Source organism: Ictalurus furcatus, chromosome 12 (assembly GCF_023375685.1).
Source record: "Ictalurus furcatus strain D&B chromosome 12, Billie_1.0, whole genome shotgun sequence".
NCBI classification, from domain to species: Eukaryota; Metazoa; Chordata; class Actinopteri; order Siluriformes; family Ictaluridae; genus Ictalurus; species Ictalurus furcatus.
Window position 1 is genome coordinate 24,312,878 of NC_071266.1, and position 17,493 is coordinate 24,330,370.

Here is a 17,493-nt window from a genome sequence, read left to right on the forward strand (position 1 = left end):
AACCATAAGAAGACATATATTCACAAACGAAATAATATTCTGATAGTTAAAAAAGAAAAATCACGTTTATAACATTAAAATCTCCTAAAAGAATTTATCTTCCAACAACATATCCTTTTATCTTCCTGATCCCAGCAGCCATTAATGCACACCTGAAAGAAACTGTGACCACAGGGGATAGTCACTGGATCCTTCAGTAGATACAGACACACTGGACAGCTGAACTGATCCACTGAAAGCTGATCTACTGAAATACCGGCCTCGGCCATTTTCCTAAATTCACACACTGACAGAGGAAGAGAGAGAGAGAGAGAGAGAGAGAGAGAATGTATGTGGAGTGGCCTGCTCTCAATAACAGGCGAAAAAGGAAGGAAAACCATGTGAGCATGTCCACATCACTTGCAGTTGGGCTCAACACATGCTCTATGCTCACTCTGAGTTGAATAATTCCTACTAAGCTGTAAGATGTCCAGAGCACTAGCTCCACACTAGTCCTGTCTGAGCTGTATCACAGTGGCGTCATCTCAACAAACTCTCTCTTAACATCAGCAAAATGAAGGAAATGATAGCAGACTACAGGTAGTCCCAGTGGAAAGTACACCAAAGTTATTATCATTAACAAAAACTATGACAAAAACTAAAACTATCAGTGAGAAACCATTTGCGTTAACTGAAATAAAAACAAAAATGTATGTTTCCAAATAAACGAAAACTAAACTGCGACTATACCCTGCAATACATATGAAAACAAAATAGAATTTCAGAGAATAAAACTTTCATACTTGAATTGAATTAAGAACAGAGGTTGAACTGTGTGGATCCATGTTGCCCAATCGTAAATGACCAGTAGATGGCAGAGTAACGTGTATTTGAACTCCTTGGTACAGCAGTGATTTAGTAGCAGTGGAGCTCATAGGGGTGTAGTTTCCATGGGGGGATAAGGGGGAGGTAACCCACCCAATAATCAGAACTAGTAATCACACACACCCTTACACATCAACAGAGCTTGATGTGGACTTCAAGTTCCTCAATGTTCACTTCACCAATAACCTCACTTGGTTCTTCCACACCAAGAAGCTCATAAGGTCTGCCTGAAAGGGACTGCAGAAGCTGAAGAACTTGTGTCTGTACCGTAAAACCCTCACCTACGTCTACCACTATATCGTAGAGACCAACCTGACTGGGTGCATCACTGTGTGCTGGCAGTTGCTCCACCCACAGCTCAACAAATCAGCCTTCTTCCATCTTCACAATATTTTCCACCTCTGCTCCTCTCATTAAAGGGACAGAAACACTGGTTCATGTGTTCATTACATCACATCTCGATTAGTGTTAAACCTAGTGTTTTCGTTCCCACACACAAGCCTAGTACTTTCCTATCCTTTTTTCTATTTTAAAATAATACATACATATATATAATGTATAGATGAATAATCGGACAATATCTATGAATAGTTTAGCTTCTTAAGTTTAACCAGATTGCACCACAGATGCTTTATTTTGAGTCACATAACCTCACGGTTCCAGAATCCCAGATCCTGAACCCAGCATATAGGGGCTGAGTGAATGTGGTGTGGACTCTATAGAGGAACTTCATCGTGTCAGAGACACTGTAGAAGGACAGGGTTCCTGCACCATGATCCACATACACTCCTATTCTGGAGGATGGTGGACCTCCAAGATCAGTCTCCAAATTATTGTGCCAGAAAGATAGAGTGGAAGACGAACACACCAGAGTCCAGGACTGCTTGTTGCGTCCAAACAGGCACTCATTACCCCACCCCTTCCTGTTAATATCTTTATAAGAGACCGATATGTACACAGAGTCCTCACTTTTCCACTCCACCTCCCAGTAACAGCATCCACACACACTCTCCTTACTCAACACCTGAGCATAATTGTCAAATCTAGCAGGATGATCAGAGATTCTCTGGGCTTTCTCATTGCGCGTCACTACTCTGTTCTTCTCAGACAGAATAAGGGAACGGTGTCCTGTATTGGGATCCAATGTCAATGTACAGAAATCTGAGAAAGAAAAATGTGAACGTTAGACATAAAGCCAACTTGCGAACTCCATAATGCAATGATAATCATCATCAGTTGTTCTTATTTTCCATCATTCATCATTCATTTGCACATTCATTCACATCTAGGGTCAATTTAAAATAGCCAATGCCCCCGCCCCCCCGCCCCCACCACCATCCATGTGAGATCTCTGCCCAGAACTGGGTTCTACAGTTTCCCAAAATCTTAGCTAAACTAAATTAGACCTCTGGCTGAACCTACCATCATGATTAAACAAGTTATTAAACAATAACTTAGGCTTAGTGGTTAGCACGTTCGCCTCACACCTCCAGGGTCAGGGGTTCGATTCCCACCGTGGCCCCGTGTGTGTGGAGTTTGCATGTTCTCCCCGTGCTGTGGGGGTTTTCTCCGGGTACTCCAGTTTCCTCCCCCCGTCCAAAGACATGCATGGTAGGCTGATTGGCGTTTCCAAAGTGTCCGTAGTGTATGAATGGGTGTGTGAATGTGTATGTGATTGTGCCCTGCAATGGATCGGCACCCTGTCCAGGGTGTACCCTGCCTTGTGCCCCACGCTCCCTGGGATAGTCTCCAGGTTTCCCCATGACCCTGAGAAGGATAAGCGGTATAGAAGATGGATGGATGGATGGATGGATGAATTCTGTAACATCAAGCCCAGACACTTCTCCTCTAGAACACAAGAGGGTGCTCTCTCCTGAATTCTAGGACACTTCCTTGGTTACTCCACACACTTCCTGTTTGTTAAACCACATGGACAGTTTGCTAGCTTTTTTTTTTATGGACCTCTTGTTTATGAATTAGTTTTGTCTAGTCACGTTTTTGATTTTTGCATTGTAATTTGTTGCTATCTTTGATTTCTGGTATTTTGACATTTTTTAAGATCACAATTTGGATCGGATATACCGAGACAGCTGACTGTTCTTGACGCCGAGTTTTTTAAATAAACCTTCTGCACATGGATCCTCACTTTGTCTCTGGCAGTTTGTGTCATATTTTGGGATTTCTCTTCCATGTGTTTAATGGGCATTCAATGGGTTAATTAGTCATCAAACGAAGAATAATTAATAATGTGTCTATAACAATTGTGCAGTTTATTGAGTTTTGAATAATAAAGTAATCTGAGAATTCTCCAGCTAACCTCAGAAGTCTGATTTTGTGCTGGGTAATTAGAAAAATACCATGAAATTAGCAATATGGTACCTTGGATAAATACATTTTCAAATAAAATTATCTTAAAACACACAGTGATGGTCCCTGAAAAAAAAGACAAGGGATTATGCATTTTCCCAAAATACAAAAAAGTGTGTGTGTGTGTGTGTGTGTGTGTGTATGTGTTTTACTCCTACACTTCAGCAAATCTTCTCTGCTCTGTGGGGGTAAGATCATCTGAACTACTGCAGCTGTGGAAAGACAGAAACAAAAAAAATGTTGCTTATGTTTTTTGCTCAAGCCTTTATCACATATAAAAGTGTGTATTTTTTTATAGCCCAATCTTCAAAGGTTTTTATTCTATGCTTTTTAAACAGTCAAACCGAAGAAGAAGAAAAAAAAAACAACTTTTACCAGCAAAGAGAAAAGAGCAACAGTGAATTGCTGAAACACACATGCTGAATCAGGGCAAGGAAAATGGGCAAGGAAAGAACACACTGAAGAACATTTGTGATTGCATGTTGCAGCACGGCATTTTACCATTTCCATTGCACTCAAATATTCACTGTATTTCCAGTCCATTAAAAGACTGAGTCACTCCTTCTCCCATATTATTCACCATTCCAACAGTCTGTCTTTTTCTGACTAATAAAAATACTGATTTACGCCATGCATAAGTTTGAAAAACTGCCTTAAGTAACGCTTGCTTTGACTGTGTGCAAAAAAAATTAAAATAAAAATCACTCTAAAAAGTGTGCATGTAAAAACTTTACTACAGACTGTCAGAGATTGGAGATAGAGCAATTGTCACTGGATGCACAATCTCTGCAGCAATAAATCTCCTGGTCAATTCAGTTGAGAAACTGAGATGGGTAGCCGTACTTTCAGGGTCCGATCTGGGCTTTTATGGACGTCCTGACAATAACAGCAAGGTAGAAACCACAGAAGAGGCTAGAATGGAATTGAAACCATTGAAATCCGGAAGTCCAGGACTTATCAGGCAAGAAGGTTCCAGGGAACGATGGCTGTATGGCAGCAGTATTTTTATTGATCAAAATACTACATCATATTGTCACTTTGTTGAAGCTCTTGGCAAGCATGCACACACGCACAACAAATACATGTAGGTGAATTTCACCTCCCCTGAAGGGTATCCATTGATCATGGAACCACAGTTACATATGTAACGGTTGTTGCGTCGCCAGTTGTAGACAATCGTACAGGCAGGGTGAGTCTCCCGTATTACATCATTGATCCCAGACTAGGAGGAGGAGAAGGAGGGCTAAAATGCTTCCTTTGACACACATAAAGCCAGCCATTACAGTTTTTCAATATGCTCCTCATGCAACATTACAGGCCAGCTAAACATGCTCGAAGGAGAACGTTAAACTCCCAGATGCAATGGGGAAAAAAGAGCTCATTGAATTCGCTTGATTCAAATGCATACATTGGTTTGACGTGACTGAATTGAGTTACGTTAATTTGTTCGCGCAGATCCAGCGTGATTTGATCATGTGTTTTCAAAGCCCAGAATAAAACTGAACTCTGCCCTCTCACCCAAACTGAGCACTAAACTCAGGTCTGTGTTGTTCTGCAACAACCACATTACTGCTGTGCTCTTCTACCACACATGATTTAGCTATGTTAATTTTACACAATAGTCCCCGTCAGTGCAAACATCTTCACACGATTCCATAATGTAAATGTTTACATTAATACTGCATTAATTGGTCATGTGTGATCGGTTACTTATCTAAAATAAACAATGAAATCCCATTTTGATGAGATACGTAATATGTGTATGTAAACTATACACAATAGATTCTCTTAAATCTGACTGACCACATATTCCCTTTTTACAGTATACCAATGACTTGACATGTCTTGACCATGCTCTGATCAACCAGTTTTTAGCCAATTATGCCCTTTTAACCTCCTTGCAATGGATGTGACATCATTATGTTTTAAACAAGGGGTGCCCAATCTTATCCGCAAAAGGCCGGCGTGGGTGCATGTTTTCATTCCAATCAAGCAGGAGCCACACCTGATTCCACCTGTTTAATCAGTTGATCTTGGCTTTCAGTAGACTCCGGTTTGGCTTCTGCTTGGTTGGAATGAAAACCTGCACCCACACCGACCCTTTCTGGGAAGTTCATATGATTACTATGAAATCAGCCCAATGAAGCAGTATATTTTCTTTTACCATGTTCAGGGAGTTTGATGAATTCCTTCTGGCAGAATTTCTCGAGTCTCTTTTTCAAATCAGAGAGAGATTTCCTCACTCCATAGAATGTGAGATGTTAATTGACGGAGATGCTGGGTGAGTCGTCTTGTCCAGAAGGGGCACACAGAGACTGGAAACGCTACATAATGAAAGAAAAAAACACGGAGGAGGAGAATTTAAATTAGTCCAGTTTTGAAAAGTCCAGTAAATTTGTTCACGGACTCCAGCTAACAGAACGCACTGCTACAGTACAACATAGTCGAACAATCCAACTCCATTTCCCATCAGCACCGCAGACTACAAAACTCAATGAAACATGAAAAAGCTCAGTGGACTAAGTACCCAAACCTGTGCACAAACACTTTTAAACTATAAATAGCCTGTACTTTCATTCATGCTCCTAGCATTTTCACTAACGGTGATTCCAAGCCAGTTTAGCTGCTCTTCGTGTTTACCTTTGTTAAGCCTGTTTGGTGATCACCTGCCTGTATTTGACCTCTCTTATGAATTTGTGTTTTTAGATTATTTGCCTGGTTTAATAATAAAGAAAACTTACACTTGCATTCAACGCTGCAGGTCTGTCTGACAATGACTGCGTTTACATGGACAACAATAATCCACTCTTAACCCGATTAAGACCATACTCTAATTAAGAAACTACCATGTAAACAGCACTTTTTAATTACCTTAATCTGATTAAGGTCATACTCGAATTAAGCATTAATCGAATTAAGACAGGTGGAGTACTCCTGTTTTAGTCGCATTATGGACGTGTATTACAGACATGTAAACACCTTAATCACATTATTATCTTACTCACAGTAAGGTCAATAATTAGATTACCGCTGTCCATGTAAACGTACCAAATTAGATCGAAGACACAGTTGTGATTTTAGAGGGGGGCATATATTTTTGGGAATAGTCATCTCAGGACGTTTCTGAGGAACAGCTCACTCTGTAGAGTGTAGTGAGTATTACCTGGAGGAAATGGATGTGATCGTGTGTTTGTGAAAGCTGCTCCAGCTCAGTGACTCTCCTCTGAAGATCAGCGATCTCCTGCTCCAGTTGCTCCAGGAGTCGTTCAGCTCGACTCAGTTCAGCCTTCTCCTGAGCTCTGATCAGCTCCGTCACCTCCGAGCGCCTTTTCTCCATGGAGCTGATCATCTCAGTAAAGATCCTCTCACTGTCCTTCACTGCTGTCTGTGCACTGAGCTGTTATAACACACACACACACACACACACACACAGAAGCTCATCTATCATTCCGTCTCTTACTGGGCCTCTAAATGACTCATTGTACATGTTGTGTGTGTTTCTAGGAGCAGCTCTGTCTCTGCTAACTGCTCACCTTTATAGTGTTCACACTAGGTAATTAAAATTTGTCTCTTAGATCTGTGTAGTGAGCTAAAAAGGGAGCTGTCAAGTTACTAAAAGTATGTTTTATTCACGTTACTGTTTTTAGACAACAGCGCCGTGATTATTTCTGACGATGAATTTTCCGAGACATCTGATCGAGGCCTTTTGAATCTGGAGCTCTACTCGTAAGTCATAACATTAAATTATGAATGTTTCATGCTGTAAAGTCTTTCATACGTATATATATATATATATATATATATATATATATATATATATATATATATATATATATATATATATATTTGTTTGTATCAAACGAATGCATTTCTAGTAGGTAATTAAAATTTGTCTCTTAGATCTGTGTAGCAAGCTAAAAGGGGGACTGTTAAGTTACTAATAGTATCTTTATTTGCTTTACTGTTTTTAAACAACTGCTTTGTGAATATTTCTGAAGCTGACCTTTTGAATCCGAGCCCCACAAGTAAGTCATCACATAAAATCGTGAATGTTTCATGCTGTAAAGTCTTTCATACGTAATTATAACTTTTTTTGTGTGTCATTTTCAGAAGTTGAGGGTGTCATGACTATCAGTGCTTACGACGGAGATATTCCAGGTGAGATGACGTATGTTTTACCTCCTATTTACCCAGCACAAAATAAAAATAAAACAAAAAATAAAAACTCTTTCACGTGTTCTTTGACTTATAGATACGAGTGATGTCGAAAAATTTTGATTTACTGTACAACACACTTGAAAATTTGAATAGTTGCCTCACTGTGAACATAAAGTCGATGAGAAAATTGTACGATAGATATGGTGCAGAAACGACTGAAATGCAGTTCGGATACAGTGACTAAAAAAATGAGAGCCGAAAATTATCCATCACCGCATGATTTCTATTATGATGGAAACCAGAGTTCTTCAAATGGTCTGTTACATCATGATCCGTACACAACCTTTAACCCATGTTTAACTGAAGCGATCAATCGGCTGAATGAAAGTTTAATTCCGTCACACCAGGTTTGTTACGCCACGGCCAGCAGATGGCACTGCGGCACGGCTTCTGACTGGTCACGTGACTCTTTTGTTTTCGTTTGCTTCCTGCTTGGACATTGATTTAAGTCTGATCATGTCTCTGATTTGCCCCAGGTGTCCATGTTTTGGTTTGATTATGTTGACTATTTAAAACCCTCCGTGACTGCGCACTTGGTGCAGTATTATTTGGTTTACGTTTGTTATGTCGAGGAAATATGACGGTATGTGCTAACGTGTAGCGTGCTAGCGGTCGTAGCTAGATGTCTAGAGTTTGTATGGTCAGTAGAGACCGCGCTCCCTGTGTTTTGTTTGTCTGCTAATTAATAAAGACTTTGACCTGCACCTGCATCCGCCTTCAGTCCCGTTTCGTAACAAGGTTGTTAGTGAGAGACCTAATCATTTTCCAAATTACGACGTATCAAACACCATACGCCATACGATATATTTTCTGAATTAAATCAATGTCTGCTAGAGTTACAAAATAACCTAAATGAACGCGGTCATTCGGTACAATTAAACCCTGATCTAATCGATGCAGTCAATCAGTTGAATGAAAATTTAAGATTGTCAGACCAGAGCAATACTCAAAATGAAAACCCCAGCTGAAATTCCAGTCAAGCTGTATCAAGTACGCCGGTGATGTTGCACGACATGTTTTTCGAATTAAATCAGTGTCTGTTAGAGTTACAGAATAACCTAAGCGAACAAAGACAATCTATGCAGATAAATATATGTTTAATAGATGCGGTGAATCAACTTAATGAAAATATGGCATTATCTCCCGAACAGAATACCGTCTCAACTCCAGAAAACGCTCAGAAACCTAGACCGTTATCTACTAATGACATGATATACGAACTTAATCAAAGTCTTCTGCGGATAAAGGACAGTCTGGTTAACTTAATCGAAAACCCTGTCAATATTCCACAAAATTCGGAAAACGATAATGAGTACAACCGTCCGATGGAAAAACATGCAATCGCCGGAAAACTGGCTCAGAATCATAGTCTTTGCTTTTAGGTGGGGAAACAAGATGAGATATATCTTTAGATCTTTTTATGTCACATATTTTGCATCGAACACCTCCATTAGGTATTGCTGAAAAGGGTATATTTAGGTTGGCTACTGTCTGTAAGAACTCTGTCCAGCCTAAAGGCCTCCGTTCATCGGATACTCAATGAGGGGCCGTGAGCGGTTTCCTGCTCTCCTACTCCGTGGGTGTGTGTGTGTGTGTGTGTGTGTGTGTCACTGCATTTTAACTGAATACAATGTGTATGAGTTTAAAACACAAGTCATAAAATGTTATTGTTTGTCCTGATCACTGAGACTGAATTAGTGAATGTAAAAAAGAGCTGTGATTTAAATTCGAGACTGCCCGTGCATGTGTGTGTGTGTGTGTGTGTGCATGCGTGTGTGTGTCATGCAACAGTATGTGTTTCCAACATGTGATCTCTCTAGCTGCGTGCAGAAATAAATAAAGTGTCTCTATTAAAGTGAAGTGAGTTCATTTGTTCAACACTATGTCATTTTTGATTGAGAAAAAAAAATCCAATTTAAGATTAATCTAAATGAGCACAGTCGGTTTGTTTCCTAAACGGCACATCACTGGTAGTGAATCAGTTTAACCGGCAGTGAACGAGTTTCTCTTTCCTTTGATTATGGTTGCCTGGCATATATGTCATCATCACAATCAAATCTTAAAAAGCTTGTTGTGGAACAGGCAAAAGCACTCTGGATCTGTACTAGAGCATTTAAATCATCACCAGTGACTGCATTACAGGTTGAGACAGGAGAGATGTTGTTGTGTATCAGGAGGGTTAAGATCATGCTGGCATATTGGGTAAACCTACAAGGGCATAGCAGGGTGAACCCCACGAAAGCCATCTTACAAGAATGCTCAGAGTTTTATAGGACTAACTTTAACAGTTTCGGGTGGTTGGGAAATGCAAAGGCACAAAATGCAGGTCTCAGTCAGCTACAAGTAAGCCCCATTGTGGCGATACCAACTGTACCGCCCTGGAGATTCATAAAACCATCTGTAGATACAAGATTACAACAAATATTAAAAGAGAAATCTAAAATAGCACCACAGTGGATAATAGTTCAAAACTATATGGACTAGTATCAGGATAAATTACTCATATATACAGATGGGTCAAAACAGCCTGAGACTGGCCGCACTGGTGCAGCTTTTTCCTTGCTCGTTATGAAGTAGCAGTCAAAAAAAGAGCAACCGATCACTTATCAGTGTACACTGTAGAACTATTAGGAGTCCTATTGGCACTGCAGTGGTTGGAAAAAAAAAATCATCAGAACCAAGATGTTGCTATAGCTTCTGAGAGTCTATCTGCTCTTTCAAATATACAGTCTGGGAAAACATCACGCAGACAAGACATTGTCTATCAAATACTTTATCTGCTTCTCTTACTCCATGGTAGGAGACTGAATGTTTCCTTCTTCTGGGTTCCTGCACATGTAGGGGTAGAAGGAAATGAAACTGTGGATGTACTGGTAAAAAGAAGGATAAAGCATGAAACAGTCGATTTACAAGTACCATTAAGTAGAGCAGAGATCAAAACCATTATAAAGGGACACACATAAAATATGGCAGGAATACTGGGACACAGCTGACACCAGACGACACCTATATACTACACAAAAACAAGTAGGCATGAGTGTAAGGCAGGGCAGAAACCCAAAGGAAAAGATGATAATTACATGTCTTAGAATAGGTCATGTTGGCTTAAATCTAGCATTAAACAGGACATGAAAAACAGCCCACTGGACTCTGCACACACTGCAGTACACAAGAGACAGTAAAACACATTCTGTTAGACTGCAAAAGGTATGAGGAGGAAAGAACTGATCTAGAGATGCAGATTGGAAAGCAAAACATGACACCAGAGAACTTGCTGGGGAAAACATCTGGGAAAATGCACCTTCCCCTAATAAACTATCTAAAAATACTGGGATAAGTGAGAGACTTTAGTACTCTAGTATGAATATCTAGTAAATAGTTATTTATTTATTTATTTATTTATTTATTTATTTATTTATTTTTCCCCCTGCCGAGCTGCTGCCCGCACTCCAGTCCAGTAGGTGGCGGTAATGCACCTGAAGTTGGTTTGCCGACCGCCATTAAAACAAGAAGAAGAAGCAGAAGCGTTTCACTTTCAGTATCCAGTCCATTTTATCTCTGTTGGAAAAGCAAACAAACAAACAAACAAACAAACTCAGCACCAGGCAGAAACGGTGACATTAATGTCACACAACATGGACTGTTGACTAAACGTGAGTTATTACTTTAACAGAAACGACTTTATATTTTATTGTCCTTGTGTAAAAACAGGAGAAAGAGAACCAGGCCCGGACTGGACTTCGGGAGGAGGACCACTGCCCTGCTGTTTGTTTGTTTTATTTATTTATTTACTTACTAATTTATTCGTTATTATTTTATATTATTGCATGTCCGTTGTATCCAAGTGATCCTTAACGAATTCGGCATTTGATAATAATAATAAACCATGAATCTGTTAGTTTTGACTTGCAGCGCTACCATTCTCCTCGGTTCCGGTTCCGGTTCTGAACAGAGTCAGTGCACAGAGAGAGAATGGAGAGGAAGCGGCCCGGTGAAATGACAGCATTATTTACTGTATAGTTATAATACTAAGTCATTTAGCAGACAAATATCAAACGTGCAGTACATTTAGGGAGCCCTCCATGTTGTTATTTTAAATGTTGAAGTAACAAATACAACAATACAACCAAACAACACTTTTCCAAGCTCTGAGTCATAAAAGGTAATCTCATGTTCAAGATCATGATTTTTCTTAATAGATATTGTCATGATGTAGTTAGTACTGTACTAACAGATATTTAGGCGATTTAGAAAATTATGTCTGCGCATTAGTGATGTGTCATTCATGAAAGATTCGTTCATTTGGAACGACTCTTTAATATGACTCTTGTACGAGTTGTCTCAGAGAGTGATTCGTTCATTTTTGACCGCGCATGCACCGCAACATCCGCATAAGTTCTGTACCGGAAGCAGAAATGATTAGTTCACATCTCGAGTCTTGGGGTGCGAGTAGTTCGTTGTTCCGGTGTTTTTTTTATGGGAGACCATACTGTGTGTAATAAATTGAATTTTCAAGGAAAAATAGGGTTGTCAGTGGTTTAAAAATTTGTTGTGGGTCTATTGGGTGGCCTGGATGAGTGTGAGACTGAAATTATGTCCCAGTCCGGCCGTGAAGAAAACTGCGTCACGTCCCGGACCTGAAATCATCTTCCCTGTAAAGCTGTTGTTTATCAGCTGTGTGTTATATATTTTATATAACACATATTTTATATATAAGTTTCTCTCTTTGATTAACATTCAGTGTTTGGGGAATTTAGATTTATGTGTGGAACAAACATAATGTGTTTTAAGATCTGGCTTCTACGGAAAAAGCCATGATTATTTATTTTTTTTCTGAGCTGTTATCTCCAGATCACAACTTAGTTTTCTTGAGATGTCCCTACAAAATGTTTTCTTTAACATTTATTTTACTTTTCAGTTCCACACAGCCATCACCAAAATAGTGGGACAGTACGGAGGGGACGTGGTGGTGAAAAAAATATGATATAGGAGGAACTTTTATATTATCATGCTTTTGCGTTGCGTTCTCTCTGTACAAACAGTACTTCCGGTTTAATTTCTCTCTGGCAGCAGGCCAGTGGTTCAGACATACCACGTTCACAGTGGAGCGGTTCGTAGAGTTTTATTTTGATCTTGGACTCAAAGATAAAGAAATAAAGTCAGTGGTTAGTTGAAGGTTTTCACAGTGGAGTTAAGCACCAGCTCATCCTGAATTCTCGGTTATTAGCCGCACGTCATTTTTAGTTGCGCAGCTTTTAGACACTTAGCGGTAACAGCACCGAAAGCGGAAAACGAGCTCCTACACAACCAAAACAACTTCACTTTAAATACACAACAGTCATTTTAAATAAATAAGAAACAAAACCAACACACAAGAGGGTTCATTTTTATATTTATGCTTTTACATTTAAAAAATGAGCAAAATTGATTAAGTTTAAAGAGATGCTATAAAGCATTAAGCCAAATAAAAATTCATTTTTACTAAAAACATGATTTAAGAAATATTATTATCCATCCATCCATCCATCTTCTATGCTGCAAGGTGGGGTACACCCTGGATGGGGTGCCAATCCATCACAGGGCACAATCACACACACATTCCCATTCACACACCCCCATTCACACACCCATTCATACACTGTGGACACTTTGGACTTGCAAATCAGCCTACCAGGTACTCAGGTACTCTAGCATGGAAATTACTGCCAAATGTGTCTCCATGGGTTCTCTCTACTGTAGAAAAGGGTTCTATGGTACCACAGGAGTCAACACAGAGCAGAGCCCAATGTTAGCGCAGGAAGTAAGATCCCTCTTGGTCAAAGGGGCCATTGAACATGTACCCCGTTCCCTGTGGGAGGGAGGTTTTTACAGACGTTATTTTCTGGTCGGCAAAAAAACATGGGAGAATGTGGCCAATTTTAGATCTGCGTCATCTGAACTGTACTCTGTGGACATACAGGTTCAAGATGCTGACACCCACACTTATCGTTCCACAGATTCAGTTTGCGGACTGGTTTGTGACGATAGATCTAAAAGATGTATATTTCCACATATATTGCCCTGTCACAGGAGGTTCCTGAGGTTTGCGTTTGGAGGCAATGCGTACCAATATCGGGTTCTTTCCTTCAGGCTAGCTTTATCCCCTTACACCTTCACAAAGTGCATGGATGTCATTCTGGCTCCATTGTGACTCCAGGGCATCCTTGTACTAAACTACCCGGACGACCGGTTAATTCTAGCATGGTCCAGGGAACTGGCGATTCAACATCGAGATGTTGTTCTCGCCCACATGAAGAGCTTGGGGCTCAGGTTGAACCTCAAGAAAAGTATGCTTTCTCCAGTGCAGTGGACAACTTTTCTAGAGGTTATAAGGATTCTACTACATTGAGGGCGTTTCTATCCCCAACATGCGTAGGGTAAATCCTGTCATCATTGAGCAAGATAAAGCTGGATCTCGGCATCCCCTCCAGTCTCTACGAGAGACTGTTAAGGTGTATGGCAGCAGCAGCTAACATCATACTGTTGGGCCTATTGCACAGGATATTGCACGGGGGTTTCATCTGAGGACGACATCTCTGTGAGTAAGCAGTGTCACGCGGTGATGCCTATGTGCTCTGAGAATTTGGAGGTGTTCCCGGTTTCCAACCTTGGGTCACACTCTAGGGGTGTCTCCTTTTTGCAAGACGGTAATGACAGATACCTCTCTCACAGGCTGGGGCACGATCGTAGATGGCAGAACAGCTCACGGTCTCTGGAGCGGCCCTCATCTGGAGTGGCATATAAATCACCTAGAAATGCGGGCCGTGTTTCTAGCATCATGTGTTAGTTGTGACAGCCAACACTGTTCTTGCAACTAATTCTTCGCTGGGCAGAGGAAAAGTTTTTGTCAGTGAGTGCAATGTATATTCTGGGCAACTGGAATGTGGGGGCAGACATCCGGTTGAGGCAGGGGCTGAGGCTCAAGAATTGGAGGCTCCATCCACAAAATGGCAGAGTCCATATGACGGAGGTTTGGCCAAGCAGAAGTGGTTGTGTTCGCCTCCGAGGGGACAACGCATTGCCCACTGTGGTTTGCCCTCACTCCTCCCACACCATTGGGGTTGGATGTCATGGTGCACATATGGCCAAAGTCACATCTGTACATTTTTCCCATGATCGCTCTGCTCCCACAAGCTCTAGTGAGAGTTCGCCAAGTCTGTCTATGTCAGCTGCTAGTAGCACCTTATTAGCCAGCTCGAATATGGTTCTCAGAGATAACATCCCTGCTGGAGGGCACTCCTTGGGAGATTCCCATCCACAGGGATCTACTGTCTCAAGCCAGAGGGCTGATTTATCACCCTCGGCCAGAACTATGGAAACTGTGGGTCTGGTCCCTGCGGGGCACCATCTCATAGATTCTGGTCTCGCAACTGACGTTGTAGAGACCATGTTGAACACTAGTGCACCATCCACGAGGAAGTTGCATATGCTGAAGTGGCGACTTTTTGTCTCGTGGTGTGAGGAACGTCAGCCAGACCCACTGAACTTCACAATAGCTACAGTCCTGGAATTCTTACAAAGATGTTTCGCAGCAGCGTTGGCTCCTTCTACATCAGGGTCTACGTGGCCACCCTTTTGGCCAACCACTCCCCTATCGATGGAGCCTCTGTGGAGCAGCATCCTCTAACTTCGAGGTTTATGCGTGGTGTCAGGCAGTTGAGGCCCATCTGCAGACCATGCATACCTCCACACACACAAACACACATACACACACACACAAGATTTTGTTTTAGGAGCAGCATTTTCTTTAGTTGAGAGATGTGAAAGATTTTTTCCCACAACTTTACCTGTATGTTTGTTTTGTGTTTTCTACGAGGGTAAGTAATTCCAGCAGAAGCGATCAGCATCTTCAGGACTCAGCTGTGTGTCCACGAGCTGTCTGTGTATACACTAATATTCAAACATGGAGACCCCTGACCTGGACACAGATAATGTGACTCCACCCTCAAAAAACCAGTAAGCTACCATGTCCTAGTATTTTAGTCATTAAATGTTCATATCTGAAATATGTAGTGAGTTTATATGAAAATAATAATTGAACAAAAATTTATACTAAGCAGGAAAACTTAGCAGTCATCACTTGAAAAAACTGCTAGATTCTGTTGATTGTAAGTAAAATGATGTACTTAAAAGCTACACTTTGGACATCTGCTGTGAATTCTGGACAGTTTGAAAATGTTGAGCAGTAGTGTACTACGAGCCGTTTCAGCGTTATTTTTTCCAAGTTCACGCAGGCCAAATGAAACAAGGCTGTGTACTATTAAGTAAGCATGCTTCGAGGCAGTTAGGTTCCCACTCGTAAACTTCCTGCTCTGTATGCTACGACCTCTGCTGCTGCTGCCTAGTGTGTAAGGAGAGGTAGAGGTCATAACGAATATTAAACAGAAATATCACGATATACGATCTGATACAAAAATCTCTCACCTGTATTCTGTATCCTGATTATTGAGACAATGAAATTCTGTCTCATGCCCACTCTAAAAATTGTAAAGGAGGTATATAAAGGACTTTCTATAATGTTGTACAGTAAACTCCAGAGAAAGAGATCAGACTCACCGGAACCCAGCTGTGTCTCCATGAAGAGTGATGCGTCTATGGAGTCTCCATGGTACTTTAAAAATGGAAACCCCTCATCTGTACACAGGTAACATCTCATAGTTCTCATAGTTAAAGTCACTGCAGAGAGAAAGGCCGTGTTACACATTCTTTTATCCAGTCCAGGGTCATTAGCAGCATTCTGATATTTATCGCATTATGTTGAATGTATCTTGATGTGACAATAAAAGTAATAGTAACCGCTAACAAAATAATTAAAACAACCAGTAAAGACTGTGCATTCTACTGTTCATTATTAGAGCAAATTAACTCAAATTAACAAGTCAGTCAAAATGGTAAAGGAGGTATATAAAGGACTTTCTATAATGTTGTACAGTAAACTACAGAGAAAGAGATCAGACTCACCGGAACCCAGCTGTGAAATCGAACCAACCCTACGATTATTGGAAAACCCACTCTACCACCTGAGCCACAGCCACTAAAAATAATAATAATAATAATCATCATCATCGTCATTATCATCATCATCACAGTTGCTTGGACATGTCACCATGAAGAGTGATGTGTCTTAGTATCTCTGTAAAATATAATAGAAAATGGAGACTCTTTATATGAACACAGGCACTGATTATTTACCATAAATCATATAACTGACATTACAGTATTTATTAATAATAATAATCAAAATCAGCATTTTCCTCAATTTAAACATTTTACCTCCCAAAATCATGTCAGTAGGTCTACTGATAACTAAATTGTCCCTACAGGTGATTTACTGAATCTCATCCACAGTGTAGTATAATTCTGGATAGAGTTACAGATTTTTATACCTGTGAACCTTTCTAGCAGGTTTTTAAAATAATAATTATCTGTATTTGCATTTAGGACACATTATCTGTTCATTCTGAATGATGTCCTCATGTTCTGTCACAACCATAATGACCATATACAGTCCCCTCCACAAGTATTGGAACAGCGAGGCCAATCCTTGCACTTTTGCTATACACTGAAGACATTTGGGTTGGAGATAAAAGATGAATGAGACAATAGACCAGAATTTCAGCTTTCATTTCCTGCATGATAAGGTGCCATGTTCTAAGTTATTTAACACATCTAGATGTAAATAATAGAAAAACAAAATCTAGAAAACCTACAATTAAAACGGGTACATTTTTTCTCCAGGTTCACAATGTTGGTGTTGTTGTATTTAGCACTGTGTTTTCTAAATATTAATGCCCTTACTACAGTTATTTGACTAAAATTAGGGCTAAAGTTTAGACTACAGTATTAAAGTGAAGAAAGTTATTGTCTTTAACAGCTACAGTTTTTATTCCCAGTGTTCTACAGAAGTCAAGAGACAGAAGAGAAAAGAACGTCATCACAGCTACAGGGTAAGATCAAACCCAACATCATGACTGTGACACTGACGCGCTGGTATTATAAACATCT

General features: G+C 40.3%; 3 protein-coding genes across 5 annotated transcripts in view; 2 read left to right on the top strand and 1 right to left on the bottom strand.

Annotated features, from left to right (window-relative positions):
- Positions 1-1,323: 1,323 nt before the first annotated feature.
- LOC128616081 (tripartite motif-containing protein 16-like) lies at positions 1,324-6,045 on the bottom strand. 2 transcript variants are annotated; one of them, XM_053638581.1, is made up of 3 exons: positions 5,396-6,045; positions 3,390-3,443; positions 1,324-2,025 (listed from the first exon to the last, which is right to left on the bottom strand). In XM_053638581.1, exons 2-3 carry the CDS (start codon positions 3,427-3,429, stop codon positions 1,496-1,498), a joined length of 570 nt encoding a protein of 189 aa, XP_053494556.1. In that variant the 5' UTR covers positions 3,430-3,443; positions 5,396-6,045; the 3' UTR covers positions 1,324-1,495. The 2 variants fall into 2 exon arrangements, with proteins under 2 accessions (XP_053494556.1, XP_053494557.1); XM_053638582.1 differs by lacking the exon at positions 5,396-6,045 and having other exon boundaries at positions 3,390-4,187.
- Positions 6,046-10,861: 4,816 nt separating this feature from the next.
- Positions 10,862-17,493, top strand: part of LOC128616074 (NACHT, LRR and PYD domains-containing protein 12) — a 67,813-nt gene continuing 61,181 nt past the window's right edge. Inside the window, exon 1 of the mRNA XM_053638572.1 lies at positions 10,862-11,102. The gene's annotated coding sequence lies outside the window, so the exon portion shown is untranslated. The remainder of the gene's footprint in view (positions 11,103-17,493) is intronic.
- Positions 11,109-17,493, top strand: part of LOC128616076 (NACHT, LRR and PYD domains-containing protein 12-like) — a 28,042-nt gene continuing 21,657 nt past the window's right edge. For both annotated transcript variants that reach the window (XM_053638574.1, XM_053638575.1), the window contains exons 1-3: positions 11,109-15,444; positions 16,016-16,132; positions 17,382-17,435. In XM_053638574.1, coding sequence (XP_053494549.1) covers positions 15,392-15,444; positions 16,016-16,132; positions 17,382-17,435 — 224 coding nt within the window. In that variant the 5' untranslated portion in view covers positions 11,109-15,391. The remainder of the gene's footprint in view (positions 15,445-16,015; positions 16,133-17,381; positions 17,436-17,493) is intronic.